The 25,070-nt window shown below is 43.0% G+C and overlaps 1 protein-coding gene across 2 annotated transcripts in view; it reads right to left on the bottom strand.

Annotated features, from left to right (window-relative positions):
• The window catches only part of LOC117455631 (ras and Rab interactor 2-like), a 79,385-nt gene that overhangs the window by 25,819 nt on the left and 28,496 nt on the right, over positions 1 to 25,070 (bottom strand). For both annotated transcript variants that reach the window (XM_034095205.2, XM_034095225.2), the window contains exon 2: positions 17,959 to 18,074. In XM_034095205.2, the coding sequence (XP_033951096.1) occupies positions 17,959 to 18,027 (69 nt within the window). In that variant the 5' untranslated portion in view covers positions 18,028 to 18,074. The remainder of the gene's footprint in view (positions 1 to 17,958; positions 18,075 to 25,070) is intronic.

Here is a 25,070-nt window from a genome sequence, read left to right as displayed (position 1 = left end):
ATCAGTATGTAGTGTCTCTACTTTAAAGAGTCCTCTCCTGCTGATGTTCAGGTGTATATCAGTATGTAGTGTCTCTACTTTAAAGAGTCCTCTCCTGCTGATGTTCAGGTGTATATCAGTATGTAGTGTCTCTACTTTAAAGAGTCCTCTCCTGCTGATGTTCAGGTGTATATCAGTATGTAGTGTCTCTACTTTAAAGAGTCCTCTCCTGCTGATGTTCAGGTGTATATCAGTATGTAGTGTCTCTACTTTAAAGAGTCCTCTCCTGCTGATGTTCAGGTGTATATCAGTATGTAGTGTCTCTACTTTAAAGAGTCCTCTCCTGCTGATGTTCAGGTGTATATCAGTATGTAGTGTCTCTACTTTAAAGAGTCCTCTCCTGCTGATGTTCAGGTGTATATCAGTATGTAGTGTCTCTACTTTAAAGAGTCCTCTCCTGCTGATGTTCAGGTGTATATCAGTATGTAGTGTCTCTACTTTAAAGAGTCCTCTCCTGCTGATGTTCAGGTGTATATCAGTATGTAGTGTCTCTACTTTAAAGAGTCCTCTCCTGCTGATGTTCAGGTGTATATCAGTATGTAGTGTCTCTACTTTAAAGAGTCCTCTCCTGCTGATGTTCAGGTGTATATCAGTATGTAGTGTCTCTACTTTAAAGAGTCCTCTCCTGCTGATGTTCAGGTGTATATCAGTATGTAGTGTCTCTACTTTAAAGAGTCCTCTCCTGCTGATGTTCAGGTGTATATCAGTATGTAGTGTCTCTACTTTAAAGAGTCCTCTCCTGCTGATGTTCAGGTGTATATCAGTATGTAGTGTCTCTACTTTAAAGAGTCCTCTCCTGCTGATGTTCAGGTGTATATCAGTATGTAGTGTCTCTACTTTAAAGAGTCCTCTCCTGCTGATGTTCAGGTGTATATCAGTATGTAGTGTCTCTACTTTAAAGAGTCCTCTCCTGCTGATGTTCAGGTGTATATCAGTATGTAGTGTCTCTACTTTAAAGAGTCCTCTCCTGCTGATGTTCAGGTGTATATCAGTATGTAGTGTCTCTACTTTAAAGAGTCCTCTCCTGCTGATGTTCAGGTGTATATCAGTATGTAGTGTCTCTACTTTAAAGAGTCCTCTCCTGCTGATGTTCAGGTGTATATCAGTATGTAGTGTCTCTACTTTAAAGAGTCCTCTCCTGCTGATGTTCAGGTGTATATCAGTATGTAGTGTCTCTACTTTAAAGAGTCCTCTCCTGCTGATGTTCAGGTGTATATCAGTATGTAGTGTCTCTACTTTAAAGAGTCCTCTCCTGCTGATGTTCAGGTGTATATCAGTATGTAGTGTCTCTACTTTAAAGAGTCCTCTCCTGCTGATGTTCAGGTGTATATCAGTATGTAGTGTCTCTACTTTAAAGAGTCCTCTCCTGCTGATGTTCAGGTGTATATCAGTATGTAGTGTCTCTACTTTAAAGAGTCCTCTCCTGCTGATGTTCAGGTGTATATCAGTATGTAGTGTCTCTACTTTAAAGAGTCCTCTCCTGCTGATGTTCAGGTGTATATCAGTATGTAGTGTCTCTACTTTAAAGAGTCCTCTCCTGCTGATGTTCAGGTGTATATCAGTATGTAGTGTCTCTACTTTAAAGAGTCCTCTCCTGCTGATGTTCAGGTGTATATCAGTATGTAGTGTCTCTACTTTAAAGAGTCCTCTCCTGCTGATGTTCAGGTGTATATCAGTATGTAGTGTCTCTACTTTAAAGAGTCCTCTCCTGCTGATGTTCAGGTGTATATCAGTATGTAGTGTCTCTACTTTAAAGAGTCCTCTCCTGCTGATGTTCAGGTGTATATCAGTATGTAGTGTCTCTACTTTAAAGAGTCCTCTCCTGCTGATGTTCAGGTGTATATCAGTATGTAGTGTCTCTACTTTAAAGAGTCCTCTCCTGCTGATGTTCAGGTGTATATCAGTATGTAGTGTCTCTACTTTAAAGAGTCCTCTCCTGCTGATGTTCAGGTGTATATCAGTATGTAGTGTCTCTACTTTAAAGAGTCCTCTCCTGCTGATGTTCAGGTGTATATCAGTATGTAGTGTCTCTACTTTAAAGAGTCCTCTCCTGCTGATGTTCAGGTGTATATCAGTATGTAGTGTCTCTACTTTAAAGAGTCCTCTCCTGCTGATGTTCAGGTGTATATCAGTATGTAGTGTCTCTACTTTAAAGAGTCCTCTCCTGCTGATGTTCAGGTGTATATCAGTATGTAGTGTCTCTACTTTAAAGAGTCCTCTCCTGCTGATGTTCAGGTGTATATCAGTATGTAGTGTCTCTACTTTAAAGAGTCCTCTCCTGCTGATGTTCAGGTGTATATCAGTATGTAGTGTCTCTACTTTAAAGAGTCCTCTCCTGCTGATGTTCAGGTGTATATCAGTATGTAGTGTCTCTACTTTAAAGAGTCCTCTCCTGCTGATGTTCAGGTGTATATCAGTATGTAGTGTCTCTACTTTAAAGAGTCCTCTCCTGCTGATGTTCAGGTGTATATCAGTATGTAGTGTCTCTACTTTAAAGAGTCCTCTCCTGCTGATGTTCAGGTGTATATCAGTATGTAGTGTCTCTACTTTAAAGAGTCCTCTCCTGCTGATGTTCAGGTGTATATCAGTATGTAGTGTCTCTACTTTAAAGAGTCCTCTCCTGCTGATGTTCAGGTGTATATCAGTATGTAGTGTCTCTACTTTAAAGAGTCCTCTCCTGCTGATGTTCAGGTGTATATCAGTATGTAGTGTCTCTACTTTAAAGAGTCCTCTCCTGCTGATGTTCAGGTGTATATCAGTATGTAGTGTCTCTACTTTAAAGAGTCCTCTCCTGCTGATGTTCAGGTGTATATCAGTATGTAGTGTCTCTACTTTAAAGAGTCCTCTCCTGCTGATGTTCAGGTGTATATCAGTATGTAGTGTCTCTACTTTAAAGAGTCCTCTCCTGCTGATGTTCAGGTGTATATCAGTATGTAGTGTCTCTACTTTAAAGAGTCCTCTCCTGCTGATGTTCAGGTGTATATCAGTATGTAGTGTCTCTACTTTAAAGAGTCCTCTCCTGCTGATGTTCAGGTGTATATCAGTATGTAGTGTCTCTACTTTAAAGAGTCCTCTCCTGCTGATGTTCAGGTGTATATCAGTATGTAGTGTCTCTACTTTAAAGAGTCCTCTCCTGCTGATGTTCAGGTGTATATCAGTATGTAGTGTCTCTACTTTAAAGAGTCCTCTCCTGCTGATGTTCAGGTGTATATCAGTATGTAGTGTCTCTACTTTAAAGAGTCCTCTCCTGCTGATGTTCAGGTGTATATCAGTATGTAGTGTCTCTACTTTAAAGAGTCCTCTCCTGCTGATGTTCAGGTGTATATCAGTATGTAGTGTCTCTACTTTAAAGAGTCCTCTCCTGCTGATGTTCAGGTGTATATCAGTATGTAGTGTCTCTACTTTAAAGAGTCCTCTCCTGCTGATGTTCAGGTGTATATCAGTATGTAGTGTCTCTACTTTAAAGAGTCCTCTCCTGCTGATGTTCAGGTGTATATCAGTATGTAGTGTCTCTACTTTAAAGAGTCCTCTCCTGCTGATGTTCAGGTGTATATCAGTATGTAGTGTCTCTACTTTAAAGAGTCCTCTCCTGCTGATGTTCAGGTGTATATCAGTATGTAGTGTCTCTACTTTAAAGAGTCCTCTCCTGCTGATGTTCAGGTGTATATCAGTATGTAGTGTCTCTACTTTAAAGAGTCCTCTCCTGCTGATGTTCAGGTGTATATCAGTATGTAGTGTCTCTACTTTAAAGAGTCCTCTCCTGCTGATGTTCAGGTGTATATCAGTATGTAGTGTCTCTACTTTAAAGAGTCCTCTCCTGCTGATGTTCAGGTGTATATCAGTATGTAGTGTCTCTACTTTAAAGAGTCCTCTCCTGCTGATGTTCAGGTGTATATCAGTATGTAGTGTCTCTACTTTAAAGAGTCCTCTCCTGCTGATGTTCAGGTGTATATCAGTATGTAGTGTCTCTACTTTAAAGAGTCCTCTCCTGCTGATGTTCAGGTGTATATCAGTATGTAGTGTCTCTACTTTAAAGAGTCCTCTCCTGCTGATGTTCAGGTGTATATCAGTATGTAGTGTCTCTACTTTAAAGAGTCCTCTCCTGCTGATGTTCAGGTGTATATCAGTATGTAGTGTCTCTACTTTAAAGAGTCCTCTCCTGCTGATGTTCAGGTGTATATCAGTATGTAGTGTCTCTACTTTAAAGAGTCCTCTCCTGCTGATGTTCAGGTGTATATCAGTATGTAGTGTCTCTACTTTAAAGAGTCCTCTCCTGCTGATGTTCAGGTGTATATCAGTATGTAGTGTCTCTACTTTAAAGAGTCCTCTCCTGCTGATGTTCAGGTGTATATCAGTATGTAGTGTCTCTACTTTAAAGAGTCCTCTCCTGCTGATGTTCAGGTGTATATCAGTATGTAGTGTCTCTACTTTAAAGAGTCCTCTCCTGCTGATGTTCAGGTGTATATCAGTATGTAGTGTCTCTACTTTAAAGAGTCCTCTCCTGCTGATGTTCAGGTGTATATCAGTATGTAGTGTCTCTACTTTAAAGAGTCCTCTCCTGCTGATGTTCAGGTGTATATCAGTATGTAGTGTCTCTACTTTAAAGAGTCCTCTCCTGCTGATGTTCAGGTGTATATCAGTATGTAGTGTCTCTACTTTAAAGAGTCCTCTCCTGCTGATGTTCAGGTGTATATCAGTATGTAGTGTCTCTACTTTAAAGAGTCCTCTCCTGCTGATGTTCAGGTGTATATCAGTATGTAGTGTCTCTACTTTAAAGAGTCCTCTCCTGCTGATGTTCAGGTGTATATCAGTATGTAGTGTCTCTACTTTAAAGAGTCCTCTCCTGCTGATGTTCAGGTGTATATCAGTATGTAGTGTCTCTACTTTAAAGAGTCCTCTCCTGCTGATGTTCAGGTGTATATCAGTATGTAGTGTCTCTACTTTAAAGAGTCCTCTCCTGCTGATGTTCAGGTGTATATCAGTATGTAGTGTCTCTACTTTAAAGAGTCCTCTCCTGCTGATGTTCAGGTGTATATCAGTATGTAGTGTCTCTACTTTAAAGAGTCCTCTCCTGCTGATGTTCAGGTGTATATCAGTATGTAGTGTCTCTACTTTAAAGAGTCCTCTCCTGCTGATGTTCAGGTGTATATCAGTATGTAGTGTCTCTACTTTAAAGAGTCCTCTCCTGCTGATGTTCAGGTGTATATCAGTATGTAGTGTCTCTACTTTAAAGAGTCCTCTCCTGCTGATGTTCAGGTGTATATCAGTATGTAGTGTCTCTACTTTAAAGAGTCCTCTCCTGCTGATGTTCAGGTGTATATCAGTATGTAGTGTCTCTACTTTAAAGAGTCCTCTCCTGCTGATGTTCAGGTGTATATCAGTATGTAGTGTCTCTACTTTAAAGAGTCCTCTCCTGCTGATGTTCAGGTGTATATCAGTATGTAGTGTCTCTACTTTAAAGAGTCCTCTCCTGCTGATGTTCAGGTGTATATCAGTATGTAGTGTCTCTACTTTAAAGAGTCCTCTCCTGCTGATGTTCAGGTGTATATCAGTATGTAGTGTCTCTACTTTAAAGAGTCCTCTCCTGCTGATGTTCAGGTGTATATCAGTATGTAGTGTCTCTACTTTAAAGAGTCCTCTCCTGCTGATGTTCAGGTGTATATCAGTATGTAGTGTCTCTACTTTAAAGAGTCCTCTCCTGCTGATGTTCAGGTGTATATCAGTATGTAGTGTCTCTACTTTAAAGAGTCCTCTCCTGCTGATGTTCAGGTGTATATCAGTATGTAGTGTCTCTACTTTAAAGAGTCCTCTCCTGCTGATGTTCAGGTGTATATCAGTATGTAGTGTCTCTACTTTAAAGAGTCCTCTCCTGCTGATGTTCAGGTGTATATCAGTATGTAGTGTCTCTACTTTAAAGAGTCCTCTCCTGCTGATGTTCAGGTGTATATCAGTATGTAGTGTCTCTACTTTAAAGAGTCCTCTCCTGCTGATGTTCAGGTGTATATCAGTATGTAGTGTCTCTACTTTAAAGAGTCCTCTCCTGCTGATGTTCAGGTGTATATCAGTATGTAGTGTCTCTACTTTAAAAAGTCCTCTCCTGCTGATGTTCAGGTGTATATCAGTATGTAGTGTCTCTACTTTAAAGAGTCCTCTCCTGCTGATGTTCAGGTGTATATCAGTATGTAGTGTCTCTACTGGGACATGTCTCCATGCTTTAATGTTCAAAAAGCTCTTTATTTTTCTCATACTACCTCTTTTCACCCTCTGTCTGAAACCAGAGACCAGTCTGCTCTGATTGGTTAGTTGGCCGGCTCTTTTGGGATTGGTCAATCTCTTAGAATTGTGTTGGAAATGTCCTGCTCCTTAGTCACATACAATGTGTCAGAGCGCTATCAAATAGAAGCACAGTGTTACACAGTGAAGTCATCATGTTATGGAAGTCAACAAAGGAGTCCAATGGAGGCGTTTCAGGGCCTCTTATTGGACACATTGAATATATTGGTATCCTCAAGAAGTGTGAGAGTCATGATGAATTGAACATGATGTGTATCATGTCTGGGTTTTCACATGTGATTGAGTTATGACAGAAGTAGTGCCATTTCTGACACACATTGCAACAATCTGGTTCCACATGTCCATAAGCTGCGTGTCACGCTGTGTGTGTGTCATGGTGTGTGTGTCACGCAGTGTGTGTGTCTCGCTGTGTGTGTGTCACGCTGTGTGTGTGTCATGGTGTGTGTGTCACGCAGTGTGTGTGTCTCGCTGTGTGTGTGTCACGCTGTGTGTGTGTCATGCTGCTGAAACTGCTGATGGTGTTGAAATGGCTTGATATATCAGTGGGACAAACCACAACAACCTACCTCCTATTGCTCTGAGAACACCTGTGTGACCTGTCCCTTTCACCTCATGCAGCCTTCTCTGACTCAACGGCCTCCTTCCCCTCATAACTTGAAAGCCTCTGGTCTAAAGTAATGAAAGATGAAGAATGCATCATTACAGGATATAACCCTTAACCACAGCTCCCCCCCCGCACAGTACTAATTCAAAATAAAGCTAAAAACTGCTCAGTCGTGTGCAACAGCATTCCACAACAGTTCTTCAAATCTTTAATCATCTTCTTCTTCTTGTTATTATTTCAACCAATATGTTGCCGTCGAATAACTTCAGCCTACTTTCAGCTGCAGGAACCGTTCAAATATCAAAAATATTCAGCCTTTTCAACACATGATGGGAAACTTTCAACTTTTTCAAAATATGTTATACATTTTTTAAATATTCAGCTTTTTTAACTCTTTTTTGAACATCTTTTTGCCCTCTTTTACCTACACCTTGCACCAAATGCTACTCCTTCCACATACTTTCAGCTCGAGACTTCATTCCAACTTTATACGGTCTCAAGACATTCAGCTATAGAACGTATTCTTCTTTTTGATATTTTCTACACTTTTAGAGATATTTAACTGAGTTTGGAGCTTGGCATGGAGGCCTTCTTCAGATTTTAAAGGCGTGACAAAAACTGACCAGAAATGTGAGGCAATCAAAGGGAAATGTTTTGATGTGGTCAACTCCACCCAACACAAAGCCTCAGAAATAAAGTTTCTGTGCCTGAAGTGATGCTTCCAATATACTTTTTAACCAGTAGGAGGCTTCCTTTCATAATCTGTCGTCCAGCAGTTGGTCTCAAAGCCAGCCACAGGCTCCTCTTAGCCCCCCCCCCCCTTACAGGGCTAAGTGGAGCCAGCTCTGCTAAAACCTCAAACTTCCCCAGCTTTATGTCATATTAAAACTCTATTATAAAACACAAGCCGACAGGTCCAGTGTTACTGAGCGATGAACAGCTCAACGTAGACTGGGTATGCTCCATTTGTCAGGGATAGGGTCTAGACAGCTGACTAGCACTCAAAGCAGAGCATGTACTGTATATTGTCCAATGCTAGGAGAACCCTAAACCAGACCAGCCATAGAGAGGCACATTCAAAACAACAACGGTGGCTCCGGAAGAGGTTAGCATTGATGCTTCAATAAAAGAAAAGGCAAAGAACAACGCTGAAGGCTTTTCTCAATGAGAAGAGGACTTGACTCTAATCCAGAGGGACTTTGGCAATAGTTTGATTGACAGATAGTTAGTATTTTTTTCCCCTTCAAAAGCATTCCAATGTCGGCTTCTCAGATGGTTCTTGTGAAAATCCATCTGGTGCTACCGGTTAGAGCTGCAATAACAACCAGGCAAAGCTGTCAAATCACCCTGACAAACCCCAGGTTCACTGTGTGTCATTAGGGAAGAAATTAAACATTAGTCTAAGAATGTGCAGCAATAAATCACGATATGTTCCTACATCTGCTTGGTTGCCTAATCTTTGGGCGCTGACTTGTGTTGTCCATTTGTAAGAATCAAGCTGTAGCTCTGGGTCAGAGAAGCTATTGTGAAAGGGATTTCAACTCATATTCCCTCTTACATCTTTGATGGCAGGGCCCTGGTTGCAAAAAGAAGTTTCATTTAAGAAGTCTAGGGGGGGCGCCATGCCGTCATTTGACGCCCTTATTCAGCTCGGGACGCCCTGAACTCGAGCCGAGGGCGTCCAAAAATATTAATAATTCGAGAGAAGATCGAGAGTTTTTATCGCTTGAAATGACGAAAAGGAAAAAGCACAAGGACATCCCTTGTTGGAGGGGCAAAGGAGTCTGGTGGGATTCTTTTCGGAGTATTGAAGATCGTTTCCCCGATATCGGCGGTGCCTGCTACCGGACAACACGCAACATGTGCGATTTGGACGCGATGAGCGGTGCTAGTGGAGCACGCGCGTGAGCTGCGAGCGCCGGAGCCTCGCATCGGCGAAACTGAGGCTCCGTGGTAAATGGTGGTAACACGGAGAGCCGTTTGGGAGCCGACACAGCCGGCGCTTTAAGAGAGTCGAGCCAAATGATCCGGCTCACTCACGTAAAAAGACAGTAGGGTGAGTTGCCCTAATGTGGGACACGCCCTAATGTGGGACACGCCATAATGTGGGACATGCCCTAATGTGGGACACGCCCTAATGTGGGACACGCCCTAATGTGGGACACGCCCTAATGTGGGACACGCCCTAATGTGGACACGCCCTAATGTGGGACACGCCCTAATGTGGGACACGCCCTAATGTGGACACGCCCTAATGTGGGACACGCCCTAATGTGGGACACCTAAGCTCAAATGAGTGTAGGACATCACAAGCTGTGATGTCATGCGATCAAAATCACATGACTTCTCAAATGTCCAATCACAGATGAGGGTGGAAAAACCTTCAAACAGGAAGTCCCCCGTGTGAAGACCACCAAAGGTCAGTGACATAGTGTTTTGACAAATGTAATGTTAAGGTTTTAAATTTCGTATAAATAAAACAATTTATTTCAATCAAATGTTCCATCGTCCCACTTTAGGAAACATGTTTCGCAAAGTGGGACAGTAGGATTGGCCTGATGCGGGACAGGTCTAAAAGGGTTGTGCAAGAGCAATGGTTATTTACAGGGTCTTAGTCTTCTAATGCAGTATTTTAGATATTTAAGGTGAAGGGCAAATGATATTAAATAATTGTGGGTGGCGCATCTCTGTTAGCATGGTGTGACAAAGTCAGGGATAATGTTAGGGATAAATGTCTGAGTTTCAGAGATGGCAATTAATTTAAGCCCAAATATTCATAGTCATTTAATAAATCCTTCCAACACACATTGTAAAAAATAGCCTAAGTTAAGAATCATTCCAATATGTGCTATAGGTCAGTAGAAGAAAAAAAACACAGTTTAAAAAGGGAGTGATTAGTCGAATATGCATAAATAAAAAAATAAAGAATGCAGACTAAGATAAAGATAGGAGAGAGGAGTTTATCAAATATGTTGTATTGTTTGTGAGCATATTCTAATGGTCTTTGGATTATTGAAATATATACAGTTCCGTTTCATATGAGTGTTGAGAGCTGTATGCATACATCTCTTAATGTTGCCCTCAAAGTGCACCAGATTGATGCCTTTAACTTCAATTTAAAGAAAAACATCTATTACAAATAGTAACATAGCTGAACATGGTATTGCACATTTAGCTTGGAGTGTTACTGAGACGTTTGTATTACATGAAGACTGAGGCTTTTTAACATACACTTTTCAATGTCCCACATTTTGCACAGAACTGTCCCACATTAGGAAATGCAGATTGTCTGAGACAACTTGGCCCTAAGAGTACTGATATGTCCAGTGGTGGAGTGGGCGTTGGACACGGGGGTACGCCGTACCCCCACTTATTTGGAGCATGATCTTTTTTTCAATAGTCTAATAAATATAAAATCATTGCCAGTGTTATCAGTTGCAAGTGTGTATTTGTTGTAATAATGACAAAAACATAATAAATGTCACAGTAATTATAATACAAAATAAAAACGATTTTCTTAAAAAATTATGATTCGTCATCACGCTCGTGACCCCGCGGCGAGCTGGGGGTGTGTCAGTGACAGTGGCAGTTTTGATATCCCTCAAGAACGCTAACGAAAAAGCTCTATAATGGCAGGCAAACATTTTTTACTTGACTTCTTCTTCACACTTCTTCTGTCTGTCTGTCTGTCTGCCTGTCTGTCTGTCTGTCTGTCTGTCTGTCTGTCTGTCTGTCTGTCTGTCTGTCTGTCTGTCTGTCTGTCTGTCTGTCTGTCTGTCTGTCTGTCTGTGCGTGCGTGCGTGTGTGTGTGTGTGTGTGTGTGTATGTGTGAAGCAGTGCTGTCTGCTTATTTGCAATGTAGGCTAGGCCTAATCAGAATACTTTCAAGTCCAGATTCAATATTGTTTGCATAAGTAGGCTATATTTTTCATTTCATTTATTTAATAAGTTAATTTCAGGACAACTTTGGGAATGTTGTTTGTTTGTGTTATGAGTTTTAAATAGATTTTGAAAGTGGAGATAGAGAGAGAGAGCCTATAAATTGTTTATGTAACGTATGTGCCAGTGTGTCCATGGTTTTGAGTATGTGTGTTGAGCGCAGCGCCGTCTGCTTTTTGCAGTACAGTAACTAAAGTAGGACTAAGCATACCGGTAGTTTCTGTGGACCTGTCTGCCCGTTTTGTGAGTGCACTGCGCTCGTGCGCACTTGTGTGGCATTGTTTGGATCTAATTAAAATAGCGTCCCCCCAGTAAAAAAATCCCCTACACCACTGGATATGTCTACCATTTCTTGTATGAGTGTAATATCTGCATTTTCTCTTTTGGTTTGATTAGGACACATCCTGGGGATTTCAGAATAGTACTGGATTTTGATTTATTGTATCGGCTTCATATCGCAATATATTCCAGAAGTCTGAAATGCAAAAAATGTCCCACATGAGGGCATTCACCCCATCTATAAGGGACGGCTCAAGTCAAAATTCAAGCACCAAAACTGGTCCATTGGGTGACATCACGTAGCCTACATCCATTACTTGTATACAATCTTTTAACAATTATAAAAACAACTATTGGTCAGAGGATGGACACGTCCAATCCAATACATATTTAAGGACATGGAAAATTGGCTTTTAAAATGGCAGTTGGTGCTATAGAAGATAGAGACGTCACAACAGGACCTCTATACTAACACAGGGTTACCACACATAGTGTTAGCTTATTATTGCGACAAAGGGTTTGTAATCGGTTCGTGGAAAGAAGTAGAGAGATGGTTATTATCTTCTGTTAAGAAATGGGAACGAGTTATATAAATGAAAATGTATGAATACAGCGATAGGAGAAGACATAGGAATGTCTTGATCTATAAATGAAGATCAGTGAACATGGCAGTCGCTGAGTGACTGCCATGTTCACTGATCTCAGCTGACTGGCTTGTGGCGCTCGGGTACAGGCCGTATGTCACACTGACGACTTCTAGATGAAAAGGACTGACATCCAGGAAAGCACTCGACAACAAGTCAGTGCTTTACTGACTTTTATGGACCTCTCCCACTAAATCCTCTGGTTTGTTTCCACTCATTATTTCATTTACTGTGCACAACACATGGATGCTGGTTAGACAGACTGAGGCACACTTTAGACAGGAGGGTTTCTTTATTCGGCTCCTTTAAGGTTATGAGTGGGTGTGTGAATGTGGAGGTAATTGATTTTCTGCATGGACTGCTGTTAATGCCATGGATGGAGTCAAAGGGAAACTATGTGTTTTGGTTCTGACACACACACTCAAACGGAGAGCGCTTTCACAGGGTTAGCCAGGACGGAAAAAAGGCAGAGGAAATGAAAAGCCAGACAACTTTCAGGGTGTGTTTCTCTGTCTGTCGTGTTCAGCTCTGAAAGGGTGTTTCATTTATTCATCTGCACAAACACTGACCTCTTCAAAAATGCTGAATGAACTAAGAAGATGCAGCCAGGTGAAAAGTGTACACTTCTTCTGAGACGGTGAGTCCATCACAAGTTTAAGGGGTCTCAAGCATGCTAACATTTTACAGAAAAAAGCAAGAGTTTGACTCAAAAATGTCATCTTAAAAGGACTTAAAAACGTGGATGACTTTAAACTTTTTGATGTTAAACACGGCCAAAACTGCAGTTATTGTACTCGGCCCGAAGAATCTACGAATCAAAGGAGGAGGGACACAGAACTAGGGCCAACAGGGTGGGTGGAGGGGGTCTGGAGGACGGGGTTGACAGCCCAGGGGCACAGCAGAGGACCCGGAAGGGGTCTCGGGCGGACGGCCCGGGGGAAAGGCAGAGTTTGAAAAGGGGGTTATGGAGGGGCGAAGGCAGTGGCAGGAAGAGTCAGGGGGCCGGGCCCGAGGGCGAGGACCAGCCAGCTCCGGAGGCCAGGCAGGAAGACGCTGACGGGACAGCGCCGGAGGCCGGGCAGGACCCGGTGTCGGAGCTGGTGGGACAGGCCTCGGCAGGATCCCCCACGGAAGAGGACCAGGACACGGGATTGGCAGGAACCCTGGCAGGAGAGCAGTCGGCGGGACCTCCAACGGGACAGGACATAGGGTTGGCAGGACCCCCGGCAGGAGAGTAGACGGCGGGACCTCCAACGAGACAGGACAAGGAGCTGTCAGGACCCCCGGCAGGAGAGTAGACGACGGGACCTCCAACGGGACAGGACAAGGAGCTGTCAGGACCCCCGGCAGGAGAGTAGACGACGGGACCTCCAACGGGACAGGACAAAGGGTTGGCAGGACCCCCGGCAGGAGAGTAGTTGGCGGGACCTCCAACAAGACAGGACAAGGAGCTGGCAGGCCCCCCGGCAGGAGAGTAGACGGCGGGACCTCCAACGGGACAGACATACGATTGGTAGGACCCCTGGCAGAGGAGTAGTCGACGGGGCCTCCAACGGGACAGGACATGGAGTTGGCAGGACCCCCAGCGGAACCTCCAACGGACCAGGACATTGGGTAGGGACTTGAGACGTGACTCGAGAGGAGACTCGAGAGGGGACTAGAGGACAGACTAGAGGACAGACTAGAGGAGGGACTAGAGGACAGACTAGAGGAGGGACTAGAGGAGGGACTAGAGGAGGAACTAGAGAAGGGAACTCGAGAGGGGACTCGCGAGGGGAACTAGAGAGGGGACTCAAGGAGGGACTAAAGGAGGGACTAGAGGAGGGAACTCGAGAGGAGACTCGCGAGGGGAACTAGAGAGGGGACTCAAGGAGGGACTAGAGGAGGGAACTCGAGAGGGAACTGGAGATGGGACTAGAGAAGTGACCTGAGGAGGGACTAGGGAAGGGACTAGAGAAGGGACTTGGGAAGGGACTAGAGGGGGAACTCGAGAAGAGACTAGAGAGGAAACCAGAGAAGGGACTATGGCAGCTGGGGCAAGAGCTGGGTCTGGAACCATGGCTGCGGGGGCCGGAATTGAAGCCAGAATCATGGCTGTAAGGTCCGGTTCTGGAGCCGGAAACATGGCTGAATGGGCCAGCTCTGGAGCCGGAATTGAAGCCAGAATCATGGCTGTAAGGTCCGGTTCTGAAGCCGGAAACATGGCTGTAAGGTCCGGTTCTGAAGCCGGAAACATGGCTGTATGGGCCGGCTCTGGAGCCGAATCCATGGCTGCTGGGGCCAGAACTGGGTCTGGAACCATGGCTCTGTGGGCTGCTAGCCTGGCCTTGCGACGACTCCTCTTAGCAGCCGCCTGAATACTCCGTGGACCTCCATAAGCCAGACGAGTTCCGGAATACAACTCCTGGACAGGAGCAGGAACTGGGGAAGAAGCACGGGTTGACTTCAGCGGAACCCACCAAGGCGCATGGTGCCAGGTTGGGAATTGGGAGACATGGAGATAGCATGCCTGGGGCTAGCAGGCCAGGAATCAGGTTTGACATCAAAGCTGCCAAAAAAGTCCTCCTCCACCCACTCGGGTAGCAACTCCCTCAACCTTGAGGTTACCTCCTGGCGTGCCGCAGAAAAAACGGACTGCCTCTCTTTACTACTGGAGGCATATTTAAAGTCATTCCTCAAACATGTCAAATTGTACTCCACCTCGTACAAACTGTCCGCTGGGTCCATTCTTGGTCGGTTCGTTCTGTTACGGTAGAGCGAAGGAAGCAGGACCCAAATGCAGATTAAACTGATTATACGTTTATTTCAAGGATAACGAATAGAACTTGGACAGACAGAACACTCACCGGTGACCCAGGTCATGACACAAGACGAATCGACAAAGACAGACAGAAAAACCAGAACTTAAATACACACAAGACACAGGTGAGGAGGGAGGAGAAAACACAGGGGCCACAGGTGAACACAATCGGTTATCAGACACACAAGGGAAACTAACGACAGGGAACCACAGACAGATCTCAACAAGACAAAACACAACGCAGACAGATCTTAACAGATTAGATTCAGCCCCTAGTTTTGCTGATATAGGCTTAGTTTGTCGGGGGACATCTTACTTCTTCCTTCTCTCTGTCTATACCCGTGTACTCTCATGTTCCGATTAACCCAGCTTCCCCAAATGTCTTTCTTTTTGGTGTCTATCTACGCCGGGATCCGGAGTCATGGATGATCCTGCGGTCCTGTGTCCTGCATCGCGAGCCCTGGATCGCGAGTCGTGGCTGTGGTCCTGGATCATCGGTCCTGGATGGATATCCTCGTGGATTCATCTTCTTATTATCCACACATGCATTTCCAAACATTTGGACTACCTATGTTGCAAATGTATTATCTCTTCAATTTACACACGGCATCTATTGCACGTCTGTCCGTCCTGGGAGAGGGATCCCTCCTCTGCTGCCCTCCCTGAGGTTTCTCCCATGTTCCCTTTAAACTGGGGGTTTTCTCTGGAAGTTTTTCCTTGTACGATGTGAGGGTCTAAGGACAGAGGGTCTAAGGACAGAGGGTCTGAGGACAGAGGGTGTCGTATTGTCATACTGATATTCTGTACACACTGTGAAGTCCACTGAGACAAATGTAACATTTGTGATATTGGGCTATTTTAATAAACATACATTGATTGATTGATTGATTGATTGATTGATTGATTGATTGATTGATTGCTTGCTTGCTTGATTGATTGATTGATCTCTTCTCCATTGAGTGGTGCAGTGAAGACATATGTATAGGCCGATCCAGAAGTCAGCATAGCAAGGGCTCCCTGGATTAAAAGCAATGGGATTTTTGGAATATTGGAGAAAATATGATCTGTGGCAAACACAAGTTAATAATACTTAAAGGTAAACTAGTCAAATGTAAAAAGCTAAAATCAAGCTATAAACCAATGGCTACGCATCACCAGAGCTAAGCTAAAGGCGACTAATGTTCAGTGTGATGACTTTTAGTAGTTTATCCATTCACATTTATGACTCTGTTTAACACATACACATATGATTTTGAGATTCATAAGGTGGATATTTAATGACATATTTTATAAAAAATATCATAGAAATACCGTGTTAACCACAAATCGTATTTAAGGCGTCTAAACACGTTGTAAATACCCTTGATTTCAAGACAAGGAACTGAAAGGGGTAAAATGCTCACTCAATTCCTGGTTTCAGGACTCATTCCCACACCAGTCTTTTGCTAAGGCTTGCAAGTACCAATAATTATACTTTAAGTAAGACTAGAGGCGTTTTTATTGAACCCTGCAGGAGCTGCTAGCATGTTTTCTGTTTATCTGCTTGGGCCTCTAGATGGTAAAAAATGAACACAACTCGATGCTATACTTACATTTTAAGTCAATAATTACTTTTATATTAATAACTCACCCTGTGTTACCTGGAATTGTTGAAGAAACTCAATGGTGAATGTACAATAGAAAAACTGAGAGAATCCTCATCAAAAAGGTGACTTATGGGGACATAACCATAGGTAACCATAGAAACAAAACGTAACTAGCTGTTCTCACCACAGGGCACAAGGTGGGCTTCACAGTGAGCAGAGCAAAACGCTGATCATGTGAATGCAGCTTTAGATGACTTTAGAATCTGGGATTTTGAAGTGAACAGTAACACACTTTGAGTGAGTCACCAGTAATAAGTCATAAGGGCTCAAGCCATGGGATGTTTCAGTTATCTGGTCCTGGCTGGACATTAATTATAACAAAAGTCTGATTCAAACAGAAACAGATTTAGCTCATTATTTCCCCAGAGAAAAACTTATTTCCAGAAATACATCAAGAGTGTTAAATTAAAGCAAGAGTATAACGTCTGCATGACTAAGAATTACTGGAAAGTGTTATTTGGTATTCTTGAGCAACAGGGATGACAATATGTGTTGTGAGTAACTGAGAAAGACAAGTAGACGAAGAGAAGAAGTGAAGAGACTGAGATGAAAGAGGGCAGAGAGACACTGTGCCTGCTGTGAGGATTACTGAGGCTGCCAACAAGTGCAGCTGGCTTTCCTCACTTCAGCACTCCTTCAATATTTGGCACCAAAAAAAGGGAAAAGTGTTAAAAGGCAACTACACTGTTATGTCTCCTCAATCAGAAATATAACATATTTCAAGAAAATATGAAGTAACGTGTTCAGTCAGAACTAGCAAAATGGAGCTTTTAAGGCTAGAATAAACAGGTGATTAAATAGGCATAGCTCTATCCATTTTGTTGTCATTTAAAGTGGCTGTATAGTACTATAAACAGTTGAAGAACTACTCTCACCAAGTCCCAACAAAGGCAGTAGAAATTAAAACGAGAACAAAATAAACCTGTATGTCAACCTTTGGTAATATTTATTTTTGTTTCTTCGCCGAAATCTAATTAAATGACCATAATGACAGTCGGCAGAAGACACCATTTAATGTAAATCAATGGATTAAATGAATCTACAACATGTACATTGTAATGTGACATTAACTTTCAGCAATAAAATGTCAATACAAAACTAAACTAAAACATACATAATAAATGTTGCATTGTTTCAATCACTGTTCTTTGAATGTTATTAGAGAAAGAAAAGAGGCTTTTCCGAACAAGCTCTATCATGATAATCACCTCTTTATTGGTTACTCTCTTTTACAACACAAGTACCGAAGCTAGCGAGGGTACCAGCAACTATTCTGCTAGCCTTATGCTGTCTCCATCAGGGTTACTGCTATTCTGCTAAGCTAAGCTAGTGACCTTTAACCAGGGGTTATTTGGTGGCTGTTGCTTATTCGTCTCATTTATGTGGTATAAAAAGCTCAATTATAAACTTCAATTTAGAAAAATAATAATCATCAAAACGTTATTTAACTAAGGAAAACACCTTGTGGGAAAAGTGTGTAGCTTCAACTTGAACCACAGCTAGGTCTTGCTAGCTCACTAGCTTAAATTGCTATTGCGCAAAGTTTTAAATGCTGTTCATCTAAAATGATTCATGTAGTTGCTAGGTTTGTGGTTTTATGGGGTTTGTAAGTTATGTTCCTGTTCTAAAGACTAAAGTCTTTCAAACAAGAACACATTTGGATCGCAGGAGTTTATATGTTTATCTTTGTAAGAGATTAGATGCAGTCATTACCTTAAAGAAGCTACCGCTCCTGTCTGTGAGGCCGCTGGGGGGGTTCCCAGGCGGCGAGCTGGAGGCCATGTTGACTTCCTGTCCACAGGACTGGGTCCCTCTCAGCGTCTGCAGCTCTGTGGGTCAAACATACACTTCAGTCCAGACACTTGGTGCGGTGCAACCAGAGGACATTCCACTTTTAGCCACAGTCAGTATTATTGAGGTGCCGGTCTGCTGGAAAACTTTCAATGTGACTCTCTCCCTTCTCTCCCCCCATCTTCTAGCCTTGAACACATTCACATCTCCTTTCATTTTCCTGCCTCTTCTGTCTTTGTTCCTTCTTTCCCATTCTTCAAGATAATGGCTTAGTCCTTTTCTATCTCATTCCAATCCTCAGTTTATGTTTGGCCTGAAATCTGTCCTCTTTCCTCCTCCTCTCACATTTCATTTTTCCTTTATTTCTTTCCCTATGTCCGTACATAATGAATTCCTTTTCCATCTTGTCTTCAGTTCAAGGACAGGGACCTTCTCTCCCATTTCAACAGAAGGTTGCTTCGGTTTATCTCTCTTTTTTAATATGTAATCTCTGTCAATGTGTCCTCCTTCTTTCTGTCTCACTGTCTCCCCCTTGTCTCCAGCCAATCTAGGACTATTAGAGAGCCCCTCCCCTCCTGGCAGAGGTTCACTCAGTCCTCAAAAACAGATGAGATGCTCCATTTGTCCATCAGTCTCCCACATGCACTTTTATCTCACACAGGAAGGAGGCCATCACCCCCCACCATCGCAGGCTCAGGGGGAGAAGAGGAACAAACAGAAACAAAAACAACTGAGGGAGAGAGAGGAGGGTTAGGCTGAGATGTCTCACTTTCAGACAATCAAAGTTGGAACTATTTTTAAGTGCAGGGAGTTTTGTTCGGCAGCATTTAGCAAAATGGAAACATCAGTAAAAAAACAAACTGGCCACTGTGGCCGGGGTTTAACGAGGCAGGGGGAAAAGAATCTGCCACATTTGCAGTGGCACTTTTTTATTGAATTCAAGTTGGACGATTGTGAAAGTTTAACCTGTTGAGCGCCGAGCCTGTGTTTCAGGTCTCAGGCTGGAAAAGGACATTATTACAAATGACCATATCTTCTAAAAGGGGTAAATTAATTATGTTTGCTCTCAAAGCAATGATACACCTGTGAGTTCATTCATTTCATTTCAATCTTTATTTCGAAGAGATAAAAAAAAAAACAGAAATACCGTATTGTTAAAATACAGTATTTATCCACATTCATGATACTATTTATATATTAAAAAAAAGTCTTCATATTAATAATAATAATAAATCATATGTGTCCGAAAGTGAGCAGGAGGAAGCAAATGCTTATTAATTTCCACCCCTTACTTGATCAATGATTGTCCTTTAAATCATTATGCAAGTTATTCCTACTTACATTTACATTTATACATACATATACAATCATTTCTCATCTTCAATCACCTCTCTTCATTCTCATCGTTTTCCAAAAAAGTGTTTCTGTACATCCAAAGTTGGATGTAGAAAAGTCAGAATCAATATAGATGTTTTTATTTTAAAGTAAATTCAGATTGAACATAAAATGTAAATTATAGTGTCCGTCCAAAAAAAACATTACTTATCGTGAAAACCACCCTTGAATGATGGGATCGGAGACTAAAAGCGTTAGGAATCCAAACTATAACATATAATAAGTACCATGTATCAAGATTGATGCAAAACAAGTGACATTTGACCTTTTTAGAGAGGTTTAGCAAAAATAAACCACTTTGGGGTCGTTTGGGTGGATTTTCCATATCTCTGGAACCCATCGGTCGATTTTGATGATTGACATCTCTTTTGAACCGTTAGAGCCAATAGAATCGAGGGGAAGTTCCTAAAGTCCATCTAAACATTAGCCATTGGTGAATAGAGTGATGCGCAGCCAGAATGTCCAACACCGGAAGCTGTCATACACTCTCGTAGCTATCATAGCAGCTATTCAAAGTGACACAGACACATTGGACCCTCCGTCTGAAATCAGAGCCCAGTCTGCTCTGATTGGTTAGCTGGCCGGCTCTGTTGTGATTGGTCAACCGCTTAGAGATCCCCGCCCGTTAGCCTCACGTATGTGTTATGATACAGAAGTGTGTGGCAGAGAAACTCCCTCTGGAGGGAACTTTAGGATGTCACTCTTTACCGACTATTCAAACATACTACTGGAAAGGGAAAACCCCAGAAAGCATCAAACTGTCCCTTTGATGTATAGTGTCGAAAACTCACAAATCAAAAGGTTTCCCACTGAGAAAATTCACACAACCTCAGTTGTAAAAACAAGAAAAGCGAAGTTGTTCAGTCAGATTCAATCAATAAACAAGTGTGAAGGATGACAGAATAATCAATAAGGAAATACAGCCCAACAAACTGCAATAACGGCACAGAGACGGTAACATTTCCTGAGTGTCTCAGAGTGAAACTGATGGCATCACGATTTCATTTCCACAAACAGCTGGCACTGAGGCAAGTGGGGGAAACAACATATTTAAAGAAGGGTCAGAGATTGTGAGATACACATTTAAAAGATACAAAACGTTCCCACTGAGAACTTTTCAGTTTGTGTTGACTTCATGTTCTGCTGTTTTCATTCCGACCTAATGCTAGTGGCGTGCCAATGAAAGCTCTGACAGTAGGGTGAATAATCATGAACAGAAAGCATGCTGGGTATTGTAGGACACAAGAGGAACTCTCACCAGGTTAGATTTAGCTCTTCTTGGTAACATGGGAATGTCCTGAACCCCCTACCTGCCGCAAAAACACTGCAATCACAATCATTTGTTGCCAAGGTCAGTGCAAACAAAGTCCAATCTGAGCATGCACCCCCCCTCATAGAAACACAAAGAAGCCCCTGGCTGTGCAGCACAGCAACATCACAAGAAGACTTCACACACACATGCACTGATAGATGGTATAATCTAGCAAGATTTATAGACACAGTTAAATATCAAGACGTGCAAACACACACTTAATGTGTTGTACATAATAACAGAACAGAAAGACAGCCGGACTTCATAAGGCTCTGGTATTTGTGATGCTGAGACCCTCATCCCAGTGGGGGTCATATTATGAGCAGTCTTTATCAGTGCTAATAAATAGCTTCAGTGTTTGATGCTTGTGAATACAGATGTTTGTTGTTTTTCATTATAAATTCTACTTAACTATGATTAATGATCAATGTCTTATTTTTGGCTTACAACTAGAGACGTCCCGATCCGATCACGTAATCAGGGATCGGAGCCGATCACGTGATTTTTAAAAGATCGGAATCGGGAGAAAAAGATCGGGGATCGGGAATCTTTTTTTTTTTTTTTTAATGTTACAAAACAAAAATGACCATGTTCACGTCTTAAAGACATCCTGAGGCCTTAGTTTTGGTTTAAAATTACACAACATCATGTATGTGTTGCTTCTTTTGGGCTTGTTTTCAGACCTGGTTGCTTATTTCTCTCAAAGCTGGCAACAGAGTGGGCGCAGTGTCTAATAGTAGCAGTAAGCTAACGAGAGGCTACGTTCAGCTGGTGACTCGGGAGTCGGAACAGAGCAATGTCAGGAGTTTGGAATATTATAAAATTGAAAGCGAAGGCAGTGTAACAGCCAGATGCAATTTTGCAAGAAGAGGTTCCGCGTGGTGGAAAGAACAGAGCTAACGTTCAACACGACCAATCTAATACGCCACCTGAGAAACAAACACCAACAACAACCAGGCATGAAAACGGGTCAGGGGTGAAAAAGGTGAGAAGTATATTATCCCTCTAGGGGGGTCCGGGGGCATGCTCCCCCGGATGAACATTTTGAATATTCCATATTTTAAAGCATCAATCTGATGCATTTTTCTGCCAACCTGGGGAGAGCTGGAGAAACTTAACTTCAGCCATGAGTCAAACATATTATGGCCTCCTTACTAAGTATTATCAGGGATGCAAACTCATCAGGGTATGGAAAAGGTGACAAGGACCCGAGCCCCCGACCCCACGGAATATCGGCTTTAAAATGAGGAATAACCAGGATTTTAGCAGTCAAAACAACTAAAGCAGCAGTGTTAATAATAACAGAAATGCTAAAGAGTCACATCTAATAGAAATATATAAAAGCATTTATTTTAATGTGTGTAGCAGTCAGTTTATAATTTTGGCAGCACTGTTGAGCATTTTGAAAATCTATTGTCATGCCTCTGTGCAAGGCTTAGTCTTTCATCTGTATGCATCTGGTGTAAAGTAACTAAATTCATAAACTCAAGTACTATACTTGGGTACAATTTTGAGATACTTGTACTTTATTTAAGTATTTCAATGTTTTGCTACTTTGTTCTTCTTCTCCTCTACAGTTCAGAGGTAAATGGTGTACTTTAACTCCACTACATGTATTAATACCTTTAGTTACTTTACAGATGTGGATGAATGATGTGAAATCTAATCAAGTGTTGAATCAGACTTTAGTTCCACCTGGAGTAAATCCACCAGCTACCCTGCACAGGGTTCATTACACTTTCTCACCAATGATTTTCAATGACTTTTCCATGACTTCTCAGTGACCTTTACCTCATTTTCCATGACCTGAAAATGGTTTATTTGAAACATGGAACAGGAAAATAAGGTCTGCATATGAAATATGTTGTGCCTATCTAAACAAATCAAATAGTAGGCTTACTAGCTTCTACACGCTAAAGCAACTGTAGTCAGGGAGGCAAAGTCATCAGGTATGAAAAAGGTGACAAGGACCCGACCCCTGACCCCCTGAAAGCAGCAGTGTCAATAATAACAGAAACGCCAAAGAGTCACATCTAATAGAAATATATAAAAGCATTTATTTTAATTGTGTAGAAGTCAGTTTATAATTTTGGCAGCACTGTTGAGCATTTTGAAAATGTATTGTCAATAGGGATGTCCCGATCACCTTTTTTTGCTCCCGATCCGATTCCGATCATTTGATTTTGACAATCTGCCTATACCGATTTTTCCCGATCCGATCTTTATGCAATGCATTAAGAGAAAAAAAAGGTAACAGATAACGGCTGGTCATCCAACGCGATGAATTCAGCTATCTTGGCTGTTATTGTGTTGGCCTTTTCACTGTTCTGGGCAGTTTCTCTTTCCTTTTAAAAGACTCTGAAAGTGTCGGTTGTTTCAGTGCCGTTACCTGAGTGGCCGCTGTGTACTCGCCGTGTTGTTGTTGGTGTTTGTTTCTCAGGTAGCGTATTAGATTGGTCGTGTTGAACGTAGCTCTGTTCTTTCCACCACGCGGAACCTCTGCCTTGCAAACATTGCATCTGGCTGTTACACTGCCTTCGCTTTCAATTTTATAATACTTCCAAACTCCTGACATTTTCTCTGTCCCGACTCCCGAGTCACCAGCTGAACGTAGCCTCTCGTTAGCTTACTGCTGCTATTAGTCACTGCGCCCACTCTGTTGCCAGATTTCAGAGAATAAGCAACCAGGGGCCTATACTGCGAACCTGGTTCAACCTAACCTGGATATGTTTGAGTTAGCCGGTTGGCCTAATCCAAAACATACGCGCTCTCGCTAAACGGTCCTACGACGCTGGTTATCAAGTGGATCGCTCAAGCCAGCCGTGTCCTATCTAGTTAGGTGCGCGTTCACATGAAAGGGGTGGTATCTGGAGCATTCGACCAATCACAAACATGGAGAAGCGCACTGACAGCGCAGCGTCACACTTCCTGAATGAAAAGTGAACTTTAATACTAGTCAAAAATGAAGAAGTTAAACTTTAAACATCCATGACTTAAACACTTTATCCAGGATAAAGCCACATAGCTGCACCTGCAAGGTGAATACAGCTGGAAAGAAAAAGTGTTTGCGTACATTAACAGGTTTATGATATCACTGCCCCGTCTAAAACACGATCTGACTTCAATTACATTTGTCTCGAGTGTTTCGTCAACTTATGTGTTGCTTAAAATAATACTTCTGCATACAGTATGTGACACTGTGAGTGTTGCACGGCCAGATACGGCTCAGCTGACTCAGATAAGGAGATATATGATACATTATGAAGTGATATGCCGCGGACTGTACTTAATGTACTCTGATCCGGTTACTTGTGTTGTGGCCGATATTTAAGTAAGCTTTCTTAACGCTAATGTTATAATAGTCAGATTGCTCTGAAGATGGAGGTGATATTCTATTAATGTGTAGACGGCGGGACCTCCAACGAGACAGGACAAGGAGCTGTCAGGACCCCGGCAGGAGAGTAGACGACGGGACCTCCAACGGGACAGGACAAAGGGTTGGCAGGACCCCCGGCAGGAGAGTAGTTGGCGGGACCTCCAACAAGACAGGACAAGGAGCTGGCAGGCCCCCGGCAGGAGAGTAGACGGCGGGACCTCCAACGGGACAGACATACGATTGGTAGGACCCCTGGCAGAGGAGTAGTCGACGGGGCCTCCAACGGGACAGGACATGGAGTTGGCAGGACCCCCAGCGGAACCTCCAACGGACCAGGACATTGGGTAGGGACTTGAGACGTGACTCGAGAGGAGACTCGAGAGGGGACTAGAGGACAGACTAGAGGACAGACTAGAGGAGGGACTAGAGGACAGACTAGAGGAGGGACTAGAGGAGGGACTAGAGGAGGAACTAGAGAAGGGAACTCGAGAGGGGACTCGCGAGGGGAACTAGAGAGGGGACTCAAGGAGGGACTAAAGGAGGGACTAGAGGAGGGAACTCGAGAGGGACTCGCGAGGGGAACTAGAGAGGGGACTCAAGGAGGGACTAGAGGAGGGAACTCGAGAGGGAACTGGAGATGGGACTAGAGAAGTGACCTGAGGAGGGACTAGGGAAGGGACTAGAGAAGGGACTTGGGAAGGGACTAGAGGGGGAACTCGAGAAGAGACTAGAGAGGAAACCAGAGAAGGGACTATGGCAGCTGGGGCAAGAGCTGGGTCTGGAACCATGGCTGCGGGGGCCGGAATTGAAGCCAGAATCATGGCTGTAAGGTCCGGTTCTGGAGCCGGAAACATGGCTGAATGGGCCAGCTCTGGAGCCGGAATTGAAGCCAGAATCATGGCTGTAAGGTCCGGTTCTGAAGCCGGAAACATGGCTGTAAGGTCCGGTTCT

Source organism: Pseudochaenichthys georgianus, chromosome 1, assembly GCF_902827115.2.
Source record: "Pseudochaenichthys georgianus chromosome 1, fPseGeo1.2, whole genome shotgun sequence".
Taxonomy (NCBI): domain Eukaryota; kingdom Metazoa; phylum Chordata; class Actinopteri; order Perciformes; family Channichthyidae; genus Pseudochaenichthys; species Pseudochaenichthys georgianus.
The sequence above is the reverse complement of the archived record's forward strand: the minus strand, read 5'-3'. Positions and strand labels throughout refer to the sequence as shown.